Raw genomic sequence first — 23,133 nt, forward strand, 5'->3', positions numbered from 1 at the left:
TTTAATAATACAGTATGACATCTGATACAATTCAGTACAATAACACTATCTTGGTCAAAGAAGAATTCTGCATCATGCTGTGGCTACTGCTTCATTGTGTTTTTGATGTTCCACCTCTGTCCGGAGCAGGTCTGAAGCACCAGCAAGTGTCCGAAGTAAACGTTAGCATGTATCACCTCCAGACAGCGGCCCGTGGCTCTGTTGATGATCGACTCGTTCTGAAGGACAGATGAAATCGAATGTTCTCAATTGAGTAGGCTACTACCTTCATGTGTCCTCATAGTATTCATAAAGAGTCTCAGACTAAAAGTGCTGATCTTGGATCAGTTTAGCCTTTTACATTATAATGAATGGACAAGGGGGATCTGATCCTAGATCAGCATTCCTACCCTGAGATGCTTTATGATACGGGCCCTGATCACTGTCGGCAACAGTCACCTCCAGGCAGCTTCTATCATTTTTTATTTCCGCTTCACAGGTCCTTACAATGTGGTTATATTACAGTGTTACTACACAGGATTACCCTACACAGAACCTTACAATGTGGTGTTATTACAGTGTTACTACACAGGGTTAGCCTACATAGAACCTTACAATGTGGTGTTATTACAGTGTTACTACACAGGGTTAGCCTACATAGAACCTTACAATGTGGTGTTATTACAGTGTTACTACACAGGGTTAGCCTACATAGAACCTTACAATGTGGTGTTATTACAGTGTTACTACACAGGGTTAGCCTACATAGAACCTTACAATGTGGTGTTATTACAGTGTTACTACACAGGGTTAGCCTACATAGGTATGGCATGGCAGGGGCTTGTTGCGGCCCTATGCTCTACAGGGAACGAAGAGGAGTAAGTAAATAAATAAGTAAGCAAGTAACACGGTATAAGAGCAACTTAAATTGAAAGAATGAGCCATTGTTAAAAATTAAAAACGATGTAAAAATGAGTCTGACCTGAGAGAAGTGCCATGTGGTCAGCCTGGTGTTGGAGACTTTGTCACAGTTGAGGAGCTGAGGGAAATTGGAGACCTGGTCGTCCATCAGACAGCGTGTTTCCTCCCCTGTACTGCCCAGAGCACCCAGGAAAAACTGGCCCTCCTTGGTGTACCGACCCAACTGGAAGGGACAGGGATACTCTACTGTGAATGGCTGTTCAAGGGCTATCAACAACAACTATATGTGTTCTCCCCTGTACTGGCCAGAGCACCCAGGAAGAACTGGCCCTCTTTGGTGTTCCGAATGGTAGGAGAGAGACACAGGGAGACAAAATGAAGTAAGCGGTGGATGGTAAAGGGCTATCAACAACAACTAGGTGTGTCCTCCTCAACTGGGAGGAACACACAGAGATAGGTTACAGTAGTACATGGCTAAATGATAAAAAGTGATCAAATATTTGTATTTCCCAAGAATGCTAACACATTCTTTTTTGACAGTGAAGTCTGTTGTATTACGTTTCCTGGAGAGCAAGTTGTTTCTGTTTCTATTCTTTGAAATGATTTGTGATATGATATCACATCCGCTCTCATTCAAAGTGGATCTTTAAAAAAAACTCAAAAGCATTAACATAATATGATTTTGAGACATTTTGTTTTGACTGTAAAACCAGTCATGATATCTGCTACATTTGTATGTCACAGGGGCAAAGGGCTACATTCTGGTAGTTTTGCTGACGTTTTGTCCATGTTTGTGTATGAACCACATAAAAAAATTAAAATACAAAAATATACAAAAATACAATCTAATCTAAGGTTCTAATCCCCGAGCCGACTAGGTGAAAAATCTGTCGATGTGCCCTTAAGCAAGGCACTTAACCCTAATTGCTCCTGTAAGTCGCTCTGGATAAGAGCGTCTGCTAAATGACTAAAATGTAAATGTATAATAGGTTACCTGAGGTCCCATTCCGTGACATGGGTGCAGGGTGGCCGTGTGGTTCACCTTCTCTCCCTGGTCCATACACAGATGGGTCGCTTTGCTACTATGAATCTACAGGGAGAGAGAGAGAGAGAGAAAGAGAGAACGGGTGGGAAACTTTTTATGAGGGGAAAAAGCTACTTGGCTGCTAAAAGCATATTTGATGAGTGTTTAGTAAAACTTTGTGTGTAGGCCCTGTCGCCAGTCAGACTCACCTCCCCGTAAAAGAGAGTGTTGTTGTACCTCCTCATCTCTGGATAGACGTTGTCCAGGTACCACTCAAAGTTCTTACATTGCAGAGACTTCCTCAATGCAACCCTCTGAGAGATGTCCCCATAGTCTATCCCATGGTTCTGGAACAGGGAGTGGTTGATTACAGATTGTGTCCCAAATGGCACCCCAAAGTAGCCTCGCGAGCCATCCTATTCTCACGACCTTACAATAATGGTTAGCTGCACAGAATTCCGGGTGGCTCACGAGGCTAACCCCATAAGGCTCTGGTCAAATACAGTGGGGGAAAAAAGTATTTAGTCAGCCAGCAATTGTGCAAGTTATAATTTTTATCATAGGTACACGTCAACTATGACAGACAAAATGAGAAAAGAAAATTCCAGAAAATCACATTAGTATAAGTATTTGGTCACCTACAAACAAGCAAGATTTCTGGCTCTCACAGACCTGTAACTTCTTCTTTAAGAGGCTCCTCTGTCCTCCACTCGTTACCTGTATTAATGGCTTTTTGGTAAAAACTCAACTCGTCGTGTTTGGAGGACAAAGAATGCTGAGTTGCATCCAAAGAACACCATACCTACTGTGAAGCATGGGGGTGGAAACATCATGCTTTGGGGCTGTTTTTCTGCAAAGGGACCAGGATGACTGATCCGTGTAAAGGAAAGAATGAATGGGGCCATGTATCGTGAGATTTTGAGTGAAAACCTCCTTCCATCAGCAAGGGCATTGAAGATGAAACGTGGCTGGGTCTTTCAGCATGACAATGATCCCAAACACACCGCCCGGGCAACGAAGGAGTGGCTTCGTAAGAAGCATTTCAAGGTCCTGGAGTGGCCTAGCCAGTCTCCAGATCTCAACCCCATAGAAAATCTTTGGAGGGAGTTGAAAGTCTGTGTTGCCCAGCGACAGCCCCAAAACATCACTGCTCTAGAGGAGATCTGCATGGAGGAATGGGCCAAAATACCAGCAACAGTGTGTGAAAACCTTGTGAAGACTTACAGAAAACGTTTGACCTGTGTCATTGCCAACAAAGGGTATACAACAAAGTATTGAGAAACTTTTGTTATTGACCAAATACTTATTTTCCACCATAATTTGCTAATAAATTCATTAAAAATCCTACAATGTGATTTTCTGGATTTTCTTTTCTCATTTTGTCTGTCATAGTTGACGTGTACCTATGATGAAAATTACAGGCCTCGCTCATCTTTTTAAGTGGGAGAACTTGCACAATTGGTGGCTGACTAAATACTTTTTTTCCCCACTGTATAGTGCACTATATGGGGAATGGGGTGCCATTTGAGACGCATACACAATTACAAATATATAACATTAGCAATTAAATGTATGGTGTACATATACTGTATAATGTAGTTAGGATAATGAATAGATAAACTGAAATAGACTAGTGAAAATCTAGGTAGGGGAATAGGCGTTTTATCTGAACATATGTACGCAAAACTGATCATAGATCAGTGTATAGCGGGAACTCCCTGACCTGGAGCTCAATCTGAACATACATTTTCATATGCCAAAAAAAACAGTATGTTTTTTAAATCAGTATGTTGGAGCAACTCACTTCCATTGGGATGTTCCAGGCCAGGTAGACATGGGACTTAAACTGGTCCATCCAGACCTCGGCCACACGCAGGGCATTACGCCGCGTGCTGGAGGCTATGTTGCTGTGGTAGGGCTTCTTCATCCTGGCGATGTGAGCCACTCTGGAGCAGGGCAGCACCTCCATACTGCCCCCACACAGCCACACCTGGTAGTTGGTGGAGAAATAGTATGAGAACAGAACATATACCTTCACACACAACAAATGTTCTGCAGGATTAACACAAATAATTAAGAAGGCAAGTAGACAAACACACAAACAAACATAACCCAATGCTTAGTTCTACTCATAGAACCACAATTACGTACTTGCTGAAATACGACAAGACACACATCAAATACAGGATACAGAATACACTATTCACACACTAGTCACCCTGCCTCTCACCACCCTAACATACAGTTACTGCGTCCCAAATGGTACCCTATTCCCTTTATAGTGCACTACTTGTGACCAGGGCCCAATTATGCTCAGCCTTCACAGAAGAATGGGTGCCACACAAACCTTGATCCCCAGTTCGATGTTCTCTCCTCCGTAGACATCCATGCCAGAGTCCAGGAGCCCCAGGTGCCCAAAGTAGTCCCGGTTCACCACAAAGGAGCAACCAATCATTGCAGGAGTTCTGAGGGGGGAAAGAGGGGGATTCTGTTTTTCTTATTTTGGCGATGGGGTTCTCTAAATTCAAGTGTTTATTTAGTTGTGTGTGTGCGCGTGCAGGTGTGTGCCCGTGTGTGTGTGTGCCCGTGTGTGTGCGTATGCGTGCCCGTGTGTGTGTGTACGCGTGCCTGTGCGTGTGTGCATATGCGTGCCTGTTTGTGTGTAGCCTACCTAATGGGTGCAGAGGTGTCCCCGTCATCCCACCACTGTTTGGGGGGGTTGATGTACATGCACCACAGCTCCCAGTTGTAGCCATGGCCAGAGTTCTCGTAGCGCTCCAGCTCAAACGTCTCGTGCTTGATGTTGTCGATGGAGGGCAGGATGATCCTCTTGTGGTCCTCTTTGATTCTGGTCAGAACCGGCTCAGCCCTGACATAGAGAGACAGACAGATGGGGCCGGAGGTTTCTTAAGATCTCCTCTCTCCTTCTCTCTCTTCCTCCCTACGCCTCCAAGTCAGTCCCCCTAGTTCTTCTGAGTTGGATTTATAAGTTATTCTTTTTGAGTCGGCTCAAAGGGTTACAACTCCATAGGGAGAAGCAGTTCCCTGTGTAGTGGGTAGTTCTTCTGTGTATCCGTGGGCCCTGGTCAACTCTAGTGTATACAGTGCCTTGCAAAAGTATTCATCCCCCTTGGCGTTTTTTCCTATTTTGTTGCATTACAACCTGTAATTTAAATGGATTTTTATTTGGATTTCATGTAATGGACATACACAAAATAGTCCAAATTGGTGAAATGAAAAAAATAACTTGTTTCAAAGAATTCTAAAAAATGAATAACGGAAAAGTGGTGCATGCATATGTATTCAACCACTTTGCTATGAAGCCCCTAAGTAAGATCTGGTGCAACCAATTACCTTCAGAAGTCACATAATTAGTTAAATAAAGTCCACCTGTGTGCAATCTAAGTGTCACATGATCTGTCACATGATCTCAGTATATATATACCTTTTCTGAAAGGCCCCAGAGTCTGCAACACCACTAAGCAAGGGGCACCACCAAGCAAGCGGCACCATAAAGACCAAGGAGCTCTCCAAACAGGTCAGGGACAAAGTTGTGGAGAAGTACAGATCAGGGTTGGGTTATAAAACAATATCAGAAACTTTGAACATCCCACGGAGCACCATTAAATCCATTATAAAAAAATTGAAAGAATATGGCACCACAACAAACCTGCCAAGAGAGGGCCGCCCACCAAAACTCACGGACCAGGCAAGGAGGGCATTAATCAGAGAGGCAACAAAGAGACCAAAGATAACCCTGAAGGAGCTGCAAAGCTCCACAGCGGAGATTGGAGTATCTGTCCATAGGACCACTTTAAGCCGTACACTCCACAGAGCTGGGCTTTACGGAAGAGTGGCCAGAAAAAAGCCATTGCTTAAAGAAAAAAAGAAGCAAACACGTTTGGTGTTCACCAAAAGCCATGTGGGAGACTCCCCAAACATATGGAAGAAGGTGCTCTGGTCAGATAAGACTAAAATTGAGCTTTTTGGCCATCAAGGAAAACGCTATGTCTGGCGCAAACCCAACACCTCTCATCACCCTGAGAACACCATCCCTACAGTGGAGCATGGTGGTGGCAGCATCATGCTGTGGTGATGTTTTTCATCGGCAGGGACTGGGAAACTGGTCAGAATTGAAGGAATGATGGATGGCACTAAATACAGGGACATTCTTGAGGGAATCCTGTTTCTGTCTTCCAGAGATTTGAGACTGGGACGGAGGTTCACCTTCCAGCAGGACAATGACCCTAAGCATACTGCTAAAGCAACACTTGAGTGGTTTAAGGGGAAACATTTAAATGTCTTGGAATGGTCTAGTCAAAGCCCAGACCTCAATCCAATTGAGAATCTGTGGTATGACTTAAAGATTGCTGTACACCAGCGGAACCCATCCAACTTGAAGGAGCTGGAACAGTTTTGCCTTCAAAAATCCCGGTGGCTAGATGTGCCAAGCTTATAGAGACATACCCCAAGAGACTTGCAGCTGTACTTGCTGCAAAAGGTGGCTCTACAAAGTATTGACGTTGGGGGGGTGAATAGTTATGCACGCTCAAGTTTTTTCTGTTTTTTTTTGTTTGTTTCACAAGAAAAAATATTTTGCATCTTCAAAGTGGTAGGCATGTTGTGTAAATCAAATGATACAAACCCCCAAAAAATCAATTTTAATTCCAGGTTGTAAGGCAACAAAATAGGAAAAATGCCAAGGGGGGTGAATACTTTCGCAAGCCACTGTACATAAGGAACATACCAACCATGACTGTACTTGAATACTAGGCCTACTTTTAATACTGTCAGTTGATAAAAGCTTATGGCAATTCACTTCTTTAGATTATCATTACAAATATGGTCATGCAATACAGTATGCTAGATGGCTAGATGGTTAGTAGTAGTATGAAATTCCTTCAGCTGGAAAATCTCACACTGCTGCTTGAACAACTGCTGAATTCAAGTATTCCTTCTGATCCCCCCCTTTAAGTCAAAGTTTGTTAAACCATCGATCCCAACAACTCAAAGTTCAACTTGAAACCCACACATACACTCACCAGGAGGGTGTGAACTCAACGTGGGCATCGAAGAAGCCTGTCACCTCGCCACTGGCTGCCTTCCAGCCCTCAATGCGGGCACGGATCAGTCCCTCACGCTTCTGGTTCCTCACAACTTTCACCAGGCCTGGGTAACGCTTGTTTACATAATCCTCCAACGGCCCTTTCAGTTGCTCTAGGACACACAACCAAATACAACTAAGCAAAACTACACACACAGACAAACATATGCATGCAGACACACACAGAGGCACACCCACAAACACTTTCAGAAAAACACTCAAGTGCATGTGAGCACACACACACACACACACCAGCATGCATGTACGCACACACACACATGCACACACGCATACACAGAGACATACACACACAGACACACACACACAGACACAGACACAGACACAGAGAGAGAGAGAGCGAGAGAGAGAGAGAGAGAGAGAGAGAGAGAGAGAGAGAGAGAGAGAGAGAGAGAGAGAGAGAGAGAGAGAGAGAGAAGATGAATCTATTTTCATGCGCTCCAGTGCTTTCTAACAGTCTCACAACAACACCAGGGGGAGTTGGGTGCTTCCTGAGCTATGGCTTCTGCTCTACCTTTGATCTCTCGCTCAACTGATCAGCTTTGTCCCCCTGGACATGCTCTCAAAACCCCCACTTCCCTCACACAAACACACACTGGCGGATGTGCTCAATAGTGTGCAACTGCAGCCCATTGGATCCTGCATGAACCAGCACGACATCTTCATGCTTGTGACACTTTTGAATATGGGTCAAAAGGGAAATAAAAGTATTATCTGAGTTTTCACCCACGCCTCCCGGAGTCCTCCTTGCTAGTTAGCAGGAGCGACACCGGTAGACAGTGTCCTACGATACCGCCTGCCGAACACATGCCCTCACTGTCATTAACAGAACTGCGGGAAAACAGTGCCTGACACCCGGGGGTCCTACCGGTCGCCCCTGCCTCCCACAACAGGCAGGAGGCTGGGACGACACCATGCGCTAGCTAACTAGCTAACTTGTGAGCGACACCGTGAGCTAGCTTGTTAGTTAGCTAGCACACGGTGTCGGCCCAGCCTTCCGCCTGCTGAGAAAACCGTGCCTGACAGGCGGGGGCCAAGGACACTGTCTACCGGAGTCTCCCCCCGCCTACCGCTAGCACAGAAGGTGGGAGGATGGGGGGGACCGCATGCTAGCTAACTAGCTAGCTTGTGAGTTAGTGACACTGCGTGCTATCTTGCTAGTTAGCTAGCACACAGTGTCACCCCCGCCTTAAACACTTACAAATAGAAGTATAAAAAGGGGTTCCTGCAGATGCAGGAATGCCCAAATGCAGGAATTCCCCGAATTGCACCCTTCTAAATGTGCTGGCGGATGTGCAGTGCATGTGTGGCTGACAGGAGAAGAGTTAGAGGGTGTGTGTTATTTGTTTGCATGCATCTCCATCTCAACCACTGCAATAGCTTATTTTTCCCCCTCCATGATGGATTGCTGCCCTCTGCCGTCCTGCCGTGCCAGGAACATAGGGGAAATTGAACCGCCTCTCTCTCCTTTTTCTCTTTCCCTCTCTGCCCCTCACCTCTACTAAACTCACTTCCACCCTTTCACTCTCTCCTTCTACCCACATCTCTCCCTTCATTTCTATATGCACCTTTCATTGTCTCTGTCTTCCTCTCTCTAACCACCTCTCTCTGCCCACTGCTTAATCTCTTCACAACTCTCCCTCTCCTCCCTTCCTGTCCCTCTCCTTGGATGGATTTTGTCTTGCCTTGATCTGACTGTCCTGTCCGTGCAGCAAAACAGCATGTTGGACAAGGATGTCTTTATAAAGCATAGAATAGAATATAATTCAATTAAATATCATATGAATATGCATCAATGTATATTGGATGTGTGTGTGTGTTCTCATACCATTTCTTCACCAAAATGCTCTTCCAGATATGAGTGTGAGTGTGTGTGTGTGTCTATGTGTCGGCGTGTGTGGCAGTGTGTGTGTGTGTGTGCATGTGTATTTCTCCTCACCGTCATCGCTGTAGTCGTCCACCAAGATGATCTCTTTGAGGAGGTGAGCCGGTGTGTGATTGACAGCTGAGTGGACTGAGCGGAGGATTACTGACAACGCCTCGTTGACAAAGATAAAGATAAGGGAGATGTTTGGAAGTTCCCTGGGGAAGCTGGCCTTTTTACACCTGGAGACCACACACACACTCACGTACAAAGACATATGCAGACACACACACACACACAGAGAGAGAGACATTCACACACATCATTAGCTATCATCACTAATGACATCAAACACTAATACATCCTTGTATATTATAATTAAACGCAAACGGTGAGTCCATCATTCAATGTTCAGTAACATGGTACTTGAACCCTCCTATATAAAGCTAATGTATTAAGTAGCCCTATATAATAATATGCATATAATATAATGTAGCCCACCCTTATGGCGGAGGGCTCATATAAAGTACTACCCAACATTCTAATGTAGGTTTCCAAGTTTATTAACACCACGCAAGATGCTTCTTCTCCAAGTCTCTTCTGTACATTATGATCCCTGTTGATGAGCTCACACATTTTTGTTTGCAAATGAAAATGAGAACCATGTGCCTCTTTCTGTTCCCCACAATCACATTTTTCAAAACACGCATGCACACACCCCCTCTCCCTAGGCTCACAGTAAGTGCACTGTGGGAGATGGAGATAAGAGGCCTATTTTTATTGTAGCTTTTGTTATAACGAGAGCCAGCCTTAATGAGAGGAAGTGAGGAATCTGTGGCTGGCTATGTCCTAATAGTTCAAAGAGGCTTTTGTTTTGGAGTTTTTACTCTTCGACTGTGTATAGGTATCTATCCTTCCCCTTATCGCCTTTCCCTCATCTGCACTGGTTTTAAAGAAATGGACAGGTGAGAGCAAGTCAACAAGCGTGAGCCAGTCAGCAGTCACTTTCGACTGAGATACACCCGAAGAATTGTGATACAGTACATCCCGGTAAGTAAGGAAAGGATTGGGTGATTTTAGTCAACTCAATCAAACATTTTCTGTGTGCTGATGGGTGGTGTACACGCACAAGCATAATGTGTGTGTGTGTGTGTGTGTGTGTGTGTGTGTGCGCGCGTGTGTGTGCAGTGGTGTAAAGTACTTAAGTAAAAATAATTTTAAATACTACTTAAGTAGTTCTTTTGTGTATCTGTATTGTACTATTTATATTTTTGATCACTTTTACTTTTACTTCACTACATTCCTAAAGAAAATAATGTACCTTTTACTTCAAACATTTTCCGTGACACTCAAAAGTACTCGTTACATTTTGAATGCTTAGCAGTACAGGACAAGGGTCCAATTCACACAGTTATCAAGAGAACATCCCTGGTCATCCCTACTGCCTCTGATCTAGCGGACTCACTAAACAGAAATGCTTCATTTCTAACCCCCCTTGGCATTTTTCCTATTCTGTTGCCTTACAATCTGGATTTGTTGGGGGTTTGTACAACATGCCTATCACTTTGAAGATGCACAAAAATGTTTTGTTGTTGAAACAAACAAGAAATAAGACAAAAAAACAGAAAACATGAGCGTGCATAACTATTCACCCCCCCCCCCCCCCCCCCCAAAGTCAATACTTTGTAGAGACACCTTTTGCAGCAATTACAGCTGCAAGTCTCTTGGGGTATGTCTTTATAAGCTTGGCACATCTAGCCATTGGGATTTTTGCCCATTCTTCAAGGCAAAACTGCTCCAGCTCCTTCAAGTTGGATGGGTTCCGCTGGTGTACAGCAATCTTTAAGTCATACCACAGATTCTCAATTGGATTGAGGTTTGGGCTTTGACTAGGCCATTCCAAGACATTTAAATGTTTCCCCTTAAACCACTCGAGTGTTGCTTTAGCAGTATACTTAGGGTCATTGTCCTGCTGGAAGGTGAACCTCCATCCCAGTCTCAAATCTCTGGAAGACTGAAACAGGTTTCCCTCAAGAATTTCCTTGTATTTAGCGCCATCCATAATTCTTTCAATTCTGACCAGTTTCCCAGTCCCTGCTGATGAAAAACATCCCCACAGCATGATGCTGCCACCACCATGCTTCATTGTGGGGATGGTGTTCTCGGGGTGATGAGAGGTGTTGGGTTTGCGCCAGACATAGCGTTTTTCTTGATGGCCAAAAATATCAATTTTAGTCTCATCTGACCAGAGTACCTTCTTCCATATGTTTGGGGAGTCTCCCACGTGCCTTTTGGCGAACACCAAACGTGTTTGCTTCTTTTTTTCTTTAAGCAATGGCTTTTTTCTGGCCACTCTTCCGTAAAGCCCAGCTCTGTGGAGTGTACAGCTTAAAGTGGTCCTATGGACAGATACTCCAATCTCCGCTGTGGAGCTCTGCAGCTCCTTCAGGGTTATCTTTGGCCTCTTTGTTGTCTCTCTGATTAATGTCCTCCTTGCCTGGTGCGTGAGTTTTGGTGGGCGGCCCTCTCTTGACAGATTTGTTGTGGTGCCATATTCTTTCCATTTTTTAATAATGGATTTAATGGTGCTCCGTGGGATGTTCAAAGTTTCGGATATTTTTTTATAAACCAACCCTGATCTGTACTTCTCCACAACTTTGTCCCTTAACTGTTTGGAGAGCTCCTTGGTCTTCATGGTGCCGCTTGCTTGGTGGTGCCCCTTGCTTAGTGGTGTTGCAGACTCTGGGGCCTTTCAGAACGGGTGTATATATACTGAGATCATGTGACACTTAAATAAAGTCCACCTGTGTGCAATCTAACTAATTATGTGACTTCTGAAGGTAATTGGTTGCACCAGATCTTATTTAGGGGCTTCATAGCAAAGGGGATGAATACATATGCACGCACCACTTTTCTGTTATTTATTTTGTATAATTTATTTTAACAAGTTATTATTTTAATTTCACTTGACCAATTTGGACTATTTTGTGTATGTCCATTACATGAAATCCAAATAAAAATCTATTTAAATTACAGGTTGTAATGCAACTGTCACGTTCGTTGTATAAAGGATCGGACCAAGGTGCAGCGTGGTATGCGTACATGTTTAATTATTTAAATAAACACTTGACAAAATAACAAAAGCAACTGAACGTGAAGTTCTAAACGCTAACAGCAACAAGCCTAAACAGAAACCGAATCAAAAACAAGATCCCACAACTAAAGGTAGGCAAAATGGCTGCCTAAGTATGATCCCCAATCAGAGACAACGATCGACAGCTGCCTCTGATTGGGAACCACACCCGGCCAACATAGAAATAGAATAAACTAGATTCTATCCAAATCACACCCTGACCTAACCAAACAGAGAATACAGGTGATCTCTAAGGTCAGGGCGTGACAGCAACAAAATAGGAAAAATGCCAAGGGGGATGAATACTTTTGCAAGGCACTGTAAATCAAAAATCAAAAATAAAATGGTGCCATCTGGTTTGCCTAATATAAGAAATTTGAAATTATTTATACTTTTATGTTTACTTTTGATACTTAGGTATATTTTAGAAATTATATTTACTTTTGACACTTAAGTATATTTAAAACCCAATACTTTTAGACTTTTACTCAAGTAGTATTTTACTGGGTGACTTTCACTTTTACTTGAGTAATTTTCTATTAAGGTATCTTTACTTTTACTCAAGTATGACAATTGGGTACTTTTTCCACCACTGTGTGTGTGTATGTGTGTGTGTGTGTGTGTGTGTGTGTGTGTGTGTGTGTGTGTGTGTGTGTGTGTGTGTGTGTGTGTATGGGTGTGTGTGTGTGTGGACGTGTTTAACTATTCTTGTGGGGACCAGAAGTCCAAACAAGAATAGTAAACGAACAAAAATTTGACCAACTGGGGACATTTTGTTGGTCCCCACGAGGTCAAATGCTATTTCTAGGGGGTTTAGGGTTAAGGTTAGAATTAGTGTTAGAATTACGTTAACGGTTAGGGTTAGGAGCTAGGGTTAGTTTTAGGGTTTGGGTTAGGAGCTAGGGTTAGGTTTAGGGTTAGGGTTAAGGTTAGATTATTGGGATACGTTTAGGGTTAGGGTAAGGGTAAGGGTTAGGTTTAGGGTTAATAGGATTTTGAATGGGACTGAATTGTGTGTCCCCACAAGGTTAGTTGTACAAGACTGTGTGTGTGTGTGTGTGTGTGTGTGTGTGTGTGTGTGTGTGTGTGTGTGTGTGTGTGTGTGTGTGTGTGTGTGTGTGCATCTAGCGTGCGTGCACGTGTCAATTGCCGCATTAGACTGCAACTTCATCAATAAATAACACTAAAAAAAGCACAACAAAGAAAGCGGGATTAGGCTACAGAGATATTACTAGATGGTTTTAAGAATATTGTATTTTTAACCACAAAGCTAAGTGGTGCCCAAAACAATAACATCTGCTGTCATAGCTTTAATCATTAGTCTCTCCGACCATGGCAACAACCCAGTAGCAGCGAAACAACTAACAACGCAAAGTATACACTACCATGTTTATGACTTCTGATTAGAGCATGAACCCAAGATTTGGCTGAGATCCTGATATGGGTATCAACTAATACAAAGTGCACCCACACACACACACACAGACTAATGCTTGCAACTTGCAGCTTACAAACACAAACGTGATGTTTTGACACAATCCTATGTCAAAGCCTGGATTGGTCTTTGGAAAAAGATAAAAGCACATGAAAATTGTAGCGGGTCTATTGTCCTGAAAAATGGTCGTCATCTGAGCTACAGTAAGAGTGGCCCTGGTCAAAAGTAATGCTGCACTTTATAAGGAATAGAATGCCATTACGGGCCAAAAAGAGTGCACTATAGGGTGCCTAAAACTTACTTGCTGGGCCGGTAGTCTGGTATGGACCGATCCAGTGATATCTTTTGGCTGAGGTAAGCATTGTATCCATACTTCTCCCTCAGTACTTTGGCGTCGGCCTCTTCTTTTGGGGCTAGGGTGGCGGGGAGACCCCCTTTACCTCGCCCCCCGAAACCCTCGATCAGCCCCAGGGACTTGGACAGACCTGGAGTTCACACAGTCAAGAAAAGGTCACTATGCTATAACACATTTACTTTTAACAAAGGAGGTAGCTGTATACTAAACCTACAGTGAGGGAAAAAAGTATTTGATCCCCTGCTGATTTTGTACGTTTGCCCACTGACAAAGAAATTATCAGTCTATAATTTTAATGGTAGGTATATTTGAACAGTGAGAGACAGAATAACAACAAAAAAATCCAGAAAAACGCATGTCAAAAATGTTATAAATTGATTTGCATTTTAATGAGGGAAATAAGTATTTGACCCCCTCTCAATCAGAAAGATGTCTGGCTTCCAGGTGTATTTTATACAGGTAACGAGCTGAGATTAGGAGCACACTCTTAAAGGGAGTGCTCCTAATCTCAGTTTGTTACCTGTATAAAAGACACCTGTACACAGAAGCAATCAATCAATCAGATTCCAAACTCTCCACCATGGCCAAGACCAAAGAGCTCTCCAAGGTTGTCAGGGACAAGATTGTAGACCTACACAAGGCTGGAATGGGCTACAAGACCATCGCCAAGCAGTTTGGTGAGAAGGTGACAACAGTTGGTGTGATTATTCGCAAATGGAAAAAACACAAAAGACCTGTCAATCTCCCTCGGCCTGGGGCTCCATGCAAGATCTCACCTTGTGGAGTTGCAATGATCATGAGAGCGGTGAGGAATCAGCCCATAACTACACGGGAGGATCTTGTCAATGATCTCAAGGCAGCTGGGACCATAGTCACCAAGAAAACAATTGGTAACACACTACGCCATGAAGGACTGAAATCCTGCAGCGCCCGCAAGATCCCCCTGCTCAAGAAAGCATATATACATGCCCGTCTGAAGTTTGCCAATGAACATCTGAATGATTCAGAGGAGAACTGGGTGAAAGTGTTGTGGTCAGATGAGACCAAAATCGAGCTCTTTGGCCTCAACTCAACTCGCTGTGTTTGGAGGAGAAGGAATGCTGCCTATGACCCCAAGAACACCATCTCCACCGTCAAACATGGAGGTGGAAACATTATGCTTTGTGGGTGTTTTTCTGCTAAGGGGACAGGACAACTTCACAGCATCAAAGGGACGATGGACGGGGCCATGTACCGTCAAATCTTGGGTGAGAACCTCCTTCCCTCAGCCAGGGCATTGAAAATGGGTCGTGGATGGGTATTCCAACATGACAATGGCTCAAGAAGAAGCACATTAAGGTCCTGGAGTGGCCTAGCCAGTCTCCAGACCTTAATCCCATAGAAAATCTGTGGAGGAAGCTGAAGGTTCGAGTTGCCAAATGTCAGCCTCGAAACCTTAATGACTTGGAGAAGATCTGCAAAGAGGAGTGGGACAAAATCCCTCTTGAGATGTGTGCAAACCTGGTGGCCAACTACAATAAACGTCTGACCTCTGTGATTGCTAACAAGGGTTTTGCCACCAAGTACTAAGTCATGTTTTGCAGAGGGGTCAAATACTTATTTCCCTCATTAAAATGCAAATCAATTCCTAACTTTTTTGACATGTGTTTTTCTGGATTTTTTTGTTGCTATTCTGTCTCTCACTGTTCAAATAAATCTACCATTAAAATTATAGACTGATAATTTCTTTGTCAGTGGGCAAACGTACAAAATCAGCAGGGGATCAAATACTTTTTTCCCTCACTGTATGTCCCAAATGGCACCCTATCCCCTATATAGTGCACTACCCCGTGGGCCCTGGTCAAAAGTAGTAGTACACTAATTATAGAGTGCCATTTGGGATGGATCCTAAGCCTCAGCCTATGTAAATGTATGTAAATAACAGCAATCATGGTAGATTTTGAGTGACAGCAAATAAAAAGTAACCAATGAGCCATAGTCATTGTTTTTAAGTGGGTAGGCTAGAGTGCTAGAGTCATAGCCTACCATTAAGCTGTCTGTAGACCACGTCCTCCAATGACCCGAGTCTCTTTAGTAATACTTCATGACTGATGCTCAAACCTTGAGCCGTGCCGTTAGAGCGTGATTGTCTTTTCACATCGTCCTGACCGATGGTTTTTGTCACTCGGGTGTGGGTGCACTTGGTCCAAAGTGTCATGAACCCCGCAACCGCAATCACGTTCAACACCAATAACACTCTCCATCTTCTGAACACAAAAGCCATTAAAGTTGTTGATGTCCGGGATCCAAATAGCAGTGTTTTTGGAATGATTCAGGACAAATTCAAGAGTCCTCCTCGTTGCGATGCGCAATAAGGTTCAATGTAGATTTGTGTTGATGAAGGCATTTTTTAAATATATATACATTAGGCGACATTCCACCTGGAGAAGCTGGTGCTGCAAATCAACAGTAGATAATTGCTATGAACTCAGTGTGTGCATTGATAGGCTAGGCTACTATCTGCTGGACAGAGAAACAAAACTGAAACATAGGCTCTATTTCAGATTTCGATTGCTCATATTTTAACATAACGTAGACTAATTACAACATTTCACTAATAAGCTTTAACCACCTACCATTTCGCATTGGAGCAATTTTTAGGCTGCGTCCTCGTGCAGAGTAATTTTGGAGCCTGGTCATGGGCTCTCATCCGTGACTTCTCTGTTTAAAATGTATTGTTAGAAGATCATGCATAGAAGATGTTAGACAAAGAGACTAGCATATCTTCAGTTTTGAAGAGTCCATAGTCTGAAATATTTAAAGAGTCAGAAGGCTATCTCAAGTCTGTCTTTCTTTGCATCCAGCAGAAGTGGGCTATGACGCGATTGAGGAGTACTGCGTATTGAGCCGCTGTCTGTCTCTGACCGCGGTCTTTAATATCATAGCAGATAAATACTGACCACATAAAACGCATAGGCCTATCCCATGTTTAAGCATTCTCTGTGCAGCTTTGATCCTCCATGTGTAGGACAAATAATTGTGAGATGTTTTGAGCGGTGCATTGCACGAATAGACTGCTACACAGCCAGCCAGCCTAAAATATAAAGGTCCGCAGACGCAGCATCGCCAATGGAAGACACCTCAAATGCAGCACAGAAATGCAGCTGAAATAATTCCAGCCGAGGTGTCTTCTCACATTCTGACTATTCATAAATAATGCTAAACGTTTTTCCCCTGTACCCTTATTCTCGTCGTTTTGTTATTATGTCCTGTTATTTAATTTAGCATAATTCTTCCTATGCGCTAGATAGCGCTTAATAATGGCGCACAGGAAAACACGGAATGGAATTCCTAGGAAGAGATTCGTTTTGAGCGTGCCTGGTGAGTGTAGCAGTGAATAAAGCAGTTCGTTGATGCGGGTGGGTGGGTTGAGTTGACTCACACCAATGACCTGCAATTGTAGTGCATTCAAATCATATTTTGTCTGAAACTTTCCTCCCATGATTATTGTAGGCTACTGTAAGCCTATATCCCAAGTGAAATAATGTGTTTGGGTGGGTTGAGTTGACTCACACCAATGACCTGCAATTATAGTGCATTCAAATCATATTTTGTCTGAAACTTTCCTCCCATGATTATTGTAGGCTACTGTAAGCCTATATCCCAAGTGAAATAATGTGTTTGGGTGGGTTGAGTTGACTCACACCAATGACCTGCAATTATAGTGCATTCAAATCATATTTTGTCTGAAACTTTCCTCCCATGATTATTGTAGGCTACTGTAAGCCTATATCCCAAGTGAAATAATGTGTTTGAAATAACATAAAACTGTGATATAATGAACATAATTTCCCCCACTTCTATCTTCCAAAGACTTTCAATGAAGACATAGGCCTACCTATTTTACAATTATAAAGCTTTTCAGAATACTGACATCGTTTTTATTCTGCTATTTAAATGTAATTATTGCATGCTTAAAAAGACAGCAGAGGCTGCAGATCTGACTTTTCTGGACCCCTCTAGCCTGGACCCCTTTTCTCAACAGCTAAAGTTCCCGAAGCTTCTGTGCATGTGTAGGATTGTCAACTTTACAACACAGTCTCTGCTCTACTTGTAGAGAACCTCAATTCACATTTCCACTGTCAATCGTGAATGATAATTCTTTAAGTTTTACAGGTGAAAGGTCCATGCAGCATCCAACCTGCATACCAACCATTTTATCTCAGTTTAATGGGGACGCATTTAGATCTTCTTGAGTTATATGTTTCGAAGTAGCCTACAGTGTTGTTTTGAATTAGGGCTGCAGTCTGCGGCCGACAGAGATCATTGCGGCATGGTTGGCATTTTTCATTCTGCAGATGGGAGCGGGCTGTCAGACAGACCATTTTGGGATACATTTTTTTGTTCTTCCGCAGATTATTTGGAAACAGTCGTCTTTCTGCTTTGTATGCATTAGTCTACCTATTGTATTAAAAACACATCTTTGTCACATTATTCACACACTCTCAGCATTCACTGCTTCAAGTTCTAACCTACCTCTCCTTTTCTATAGGCTATAGCCTATGCATAGGCGAAGAATCACGTGGCAGTTATCTTTCCAAAGAAATTAACTTAAATATGATTAGGCTATAGTTGAAATGGCAAGATGGTGCCGACAGACATGGCAGCTCTGCTTCTAGCTCCTAAGCAACTTTGCAGTATTTTTTGTTGTTGTTGTTATTTCTTACATTATTTGCCCAGAACGTTTTTTTGTGTTATTCCATACAGCTGGAAATAACTTTTGGATATCAGAGCGGTAACTCACCAGCATTACGACCAGGAATACGACTTTCCCAAATTGGATCCTTTGTTCGTACGCCCAAGGGCAATTTAACTTATCCCAGAGGCTGCTCCAAGACGCCGCCGGTGGAGAAGCGGTATTCGGAGTGAACTTCTAGTCCGACTCAGGAGGCGGGCACACCATCCACTGCTTCGGAGTATATTACTCGCTAATGTTCAATCTCTGGACAATAAAGTAGACGAGCTCAGGGCGAGGATCTTCTTCCAGATAGACATCAGGGACTGTAACATACTCTGTTTCACGGAATCATGGCTCTCTTGGGATATACTGTCCATACAGCCAGCTGGGTTCTCAGTTCATCGCACAGACAGGAATAAAGAACTCTCCTGGAAGAAGAAAGGCGGGTGTGTATGTTTCATTATTAACTACTCATGGTGTGATTGTGATAACATACAGAAACTCAAGTCCTTTTGTTCACCCGACCTACAATACCTCACAATCAAATGGCGACCGTATTACCTCCCAAGATAATTCTCTTCAGTTATAGTCACAGCCGTGTATATTCCCCCTCAAGCCAATACCACGACAGCCCTCAAGGAACTACACTGGACTTTATGCAAACTAGAAACCACATATCCTGAGGCCGCATTTATTGTAGCTGGGGATTTTAGCAAAGCAAATTTGAGAAAAATGCTACCGACGTTCTATCAACACATTGACTGTAGTGTATAGGGGATGTTGATCCCATGGTGACTATTAAAACCTACCCAAAACAGAAACCGTGGATAGATGGCAGCATTCGCGCAAAACTGAGGGTGTATTAAAAGCGGGGACACCCTAGACCCACTTCAATTTGCTTACCGCCCCAATAGATCCACAGACGATGCAATCGCCATTGCACTGCACACTGCCCTATCCCATCTGGACAAGAGGAATACCTACGTCAGAATGCTGTTCATTGACTATAGCTCAGCCTTCAACACTATAGTACCCTCCAAGCTCATCATTAAGCTCGGGCCCTGGGTCTGAACCCCACCCTGTGCAACTGGGTCCTAGACTTCCTGACGGGCCGCCCCCAGGTGGTGAAGGTAGGAAGCAACACCTCCAGTTCGCTGATCCTAAACACAGGGGCCCCACAAGGGTGCGTGCTCAGTCCCCTCCTGTACTCCCTGTTCACCCATGACTGCATGGCCACGCACGCCTCCAACTCAATCATTAAGTTTGCAGACGACACAATAGTAGTAGGCCTGATTACCAACAATGACGAGACAGTCTACAGGGAGGAGGTGAGGGCCCTGGCGGAGTGGTGCCAGGAAAATAACCTCTCCCTCAATGTCAACAAAACGAAGGAGCTGATCGTGGACTTCAGGAAACAGCAGAGGGAGCACGCCCCTATCCACATCGACGGGACCGCAGTGGAGAAGATGAAAAGCTTCAAGTTCCTCGGCGTACACGTCACTGACAATCTGAAATGTTCCACCCACACAGACAGTGTGGTGAAGAAGGCGCAACAGTGCCTCTTCAACCTCAGGAGGCTGAAGACATTCGGCTTGGCCCCCTCACAAACTTTTATAGATGCACAATTGAGAGCATCCTGTCGGGCTGTATCACTGCCTGGTACGGCAACTGCACCGCCCGCAACCGCAGGGCTCTCCAGAGGGTGGTGCGGTCTGCCCAACGCATCACCGGGGGCACACTGCCAGCCCTCCAGGACACCTACAGCACCCGATGTCAAAGGAAGGCCAACAAGATCATTAAGGACATCAACCACCCGAGCCACGGCCTGTTCACCCCGCTATCATCCAGAAGACAAGGTCAGTACAGGTGCATCAAAGCTGGGACAGAGAGAATGAAAAACAGCTTCTATCTCAAGGCCATCAGACTGTTAAATAGCCTTCACTAGCCGGCTACAACCCGGTTACTCAACCCTGCACCTTAGAGGCTGCTACCCTATATACATAGACATGGAATCACTGGCCACTTTAATAATGTCTACATACTGCTTTACTCATCTCTATGTATATACTCTATTCTATCCTACTGTATTTTAGTCAATGCCACTCCGACATTGCTCATCCTAATATTTATATATTTTTTCTTTTACTTTTAGTTTTGTCGATTGTTGTGAATTGTTAGATACTACTACACTGTTGGAGCTAGAAACACAAGCCTTTCTCTACACCCGCAGTAACATCTGCTAAATATGTGTATGTGACCAATACAATTTGTTTTGATTAGATTTTTTGTTTAGGCTACTAGTGTCTGTAAATAAATATTGATAATGGAAAGAAGTGGCGGGCACTCAACCAACGTGAGTCGAGGTGCAATCCAAAAAAAATATTATTATTGAAAAGCAAAAGGCGCAACATTGGCATACTGTGGTGAGCGAGCGTTGCGCCATTTATTTGTCTCTGCCTGTAAATTGTCCGGCTCATAAAAGGTAGGCTATACCCTATATGCAAAATGTAGCTCAAGAGAAAGTGCAAGTGTCCAGCTCTCATCATTCTTGCTGCTCAAGTTCAGTAGCCTACCTTGCCTCTCCTAGTTGGGTGTGCGAGATCAGGTGTGCGTGTGGTATCAATTAAATAGAGTAGGCTAAATGCATGGGTGGAGAAGCACGGGGCAGTTATCTTTTCAAGGAAATTAATTTCCTAAATATGATAAGGGATATAGTTTTCTACATTGCCTGGAAATAAATATTGATCACCCATAACTGTCTGAAAATCATTCCAGTCTGTCACGCCCTGACTCTGAGGACTCTTATTTGTTGAGTCAGGGTGTGATTTTCCTTGTTGTGTATATTCATTGTGGTGATGTTCTATGTTGGATTTTCTATGTTTAGATCTAGGATGTCTAGATCTATGTTGGCCGGTGTGGTTCCCAATCAGAGGCAGCTGTCGCTCGTTGTCTCTGATTGGGGACCATACTTAGGCAGCCTATTGGCACTAGTTAGTTGTGGGATCTTGTTCCGTGTTAAGGTATGTTGTGTTGCCTTGGACTTCACGTATCGTTTGTTTATTGTTTTGTCGTTGTGTTTATTCGTTAATAAACATGTATGCATATCACGCTGTGCCTTGGTCCGTCCCGTCTGTAAACGATCGTGACACACTCCTAAAAAGGTAGGCTATACGCAAAACGTAGCTCAAGATAGAAAGTGCAAGTGTCCGCTCTCGCTCCAACTCTGCTCTCTTCAAACTATGCCTAGCTTATTGGCTAATATAGCCCAGCAATACTGTTACATTAGCTTAATATAATAGGCCACGTGAAAATCTCTGGTAATTTAAGCTATTTCTTAGGTTATTTTTGCACATTTTGACATTGCCTATAAGGCGCAAAATTGCTGTGACCATGGCTGCCAAGCGAGCTGCGTCACATATGCCTACAATTGTCACATCTGCTCATGCAACGCCCTCTACTGCTCATCCTGTGTCTCCTTGACCGGCCGCCACTCCCCCAGTACTCTCTCCCTCTCCCTCTCCCTCTCCCTCTCTCTCTCTCTCTGTGTGTGTGTGTGATTGTGTGGGCGGAGACAGGTGTGCTGGAGTCAGAGCAGATCCCCACCAGCTGCAACCTATTCCATAATCAAGACCTCTACAAATACTCAGTCCTGCCACTTCCACACTGCCAGATCGTAATCTCTGCTCAGTCAGTCTACGGTTCTAGCCGTTTGTTACTATTCAGAGCCTGTTATCCTGTTGTGCCTGTTTTCCTTGCCTGATGCTGTTTTCCTCTCCGCTACAGTTCTTCCCGCTCCGACTTTGGTCCCCATCTCCAATTCCACATCTCGTCATCCTGCTACTCTGTCCTGGATTCCCCACTCTACTACTCCCTTGGGTTCCCCTCCGGACCTGCTCACCCTGTCTCAACCCCCCTCTCTCCAGCCTCAGCCACCGCACCTGGTTTCCAGCAGTTTCTCCTGACCTGCACTCCATCTTCCCCATGTGTTTCAATAAATACCTTGGTTACTTCATCCCAGTCTCCTCGTCTGAGTCTGCTCTTGGGTTCCCCTGTTCCACTCCGCGTAACAGTACGATCTGGCCAAAGAGATGAACCCAGCAGACTCTGCTACTCTCCACCAAACCCTCGTTGGCCAAGGCGCCCTGCTCGAGCAACATGACCAAGCCCTGAAGACCCTTCTGGAGCACATCAAGAAATGTTCACAGAGCCTGTCTGACCTACAGGGCCGACCCTTCGCCCAGAGCTCACAACCAGTTCCAAGTCATTCTTCCCCGCTCCGGGAGCCGTTTGTTCCGACTCCAGAACATTACGATGGCAACCTCGGAGCTTGCAGAGCCTTTTTGGTACAATGTTCACTAGTATTTTGAGCAACAGCCCTACTCTTATGCTAGCGAACGGGCCAAGATTTCCTTTCTGATTGGCTGCCTCCGTGGAGCAGCGCTTTCCTGGGCCACGGCGGTGTAGGAGAGATTCACGGAGGAGATGAAGAAAGTCTTCGACCACCCGGTCTGCGGTAAGGTTGCCGCTAAACGACTCCTGTCCCTCCGTCAAGGCCCCCATAGTGTTGCTGAGATGGCATGTGA

At 44.2% G+C, this 23,133-nt stretch overlaps 1 protein-coding gene across 1 annotated transcript; it reads right to left on the bottom strand.

Moving 5' to 3' along the window:
* Positions 1–83: 83 nt before the first annotated feature.
* On the bottom strand, positions 84–16,108 carry LOC311101439 (polypeptide N-acetylgalactosaminyltransferase 17-like; the record flags this gene model as incomplete). The annotated part of the gene is made up of 11 exons (XM_084142587.1): positions 15,859–16,108; positions 13,780–13,963; positions 8,986–9,152; positions 6,967–7,141; positions 4,596–4,793; positions 4,272–4,389; positions 3,729–3,914; positions 2,134–2,271; positions 1,895–1,990; positions 962–1,123; positions 84–218 (listed from the first exon to the last, which is right to left on the bottom strand). Exons 1-11 carry the CDS (start codon positions 16,094–16,096, stop codon positions 84–86), a joined length of 1,797 nt encoding a protein of 598 aa, XP_083998713.1. The 5' UTR covers positions 16,097–16,108.
* Between the last annotated feature and the right edge of the window lie 7,025 nt (positions 16,109–23,133).

The sequence above is a fragment of the Coregonus lavaretus genome (genome assembly GCF_964263955.1).
Source record: "Coregonus lavaretus genome assembly, chromosome: 26".
Taxonomy (NCBI): domain Eukaryota; kingdom Metazoa; phylum Chordata; class Actinopteri; order Salmoniformes; family Salmonidae; genus Coregonus; species Coregonus lavaretus.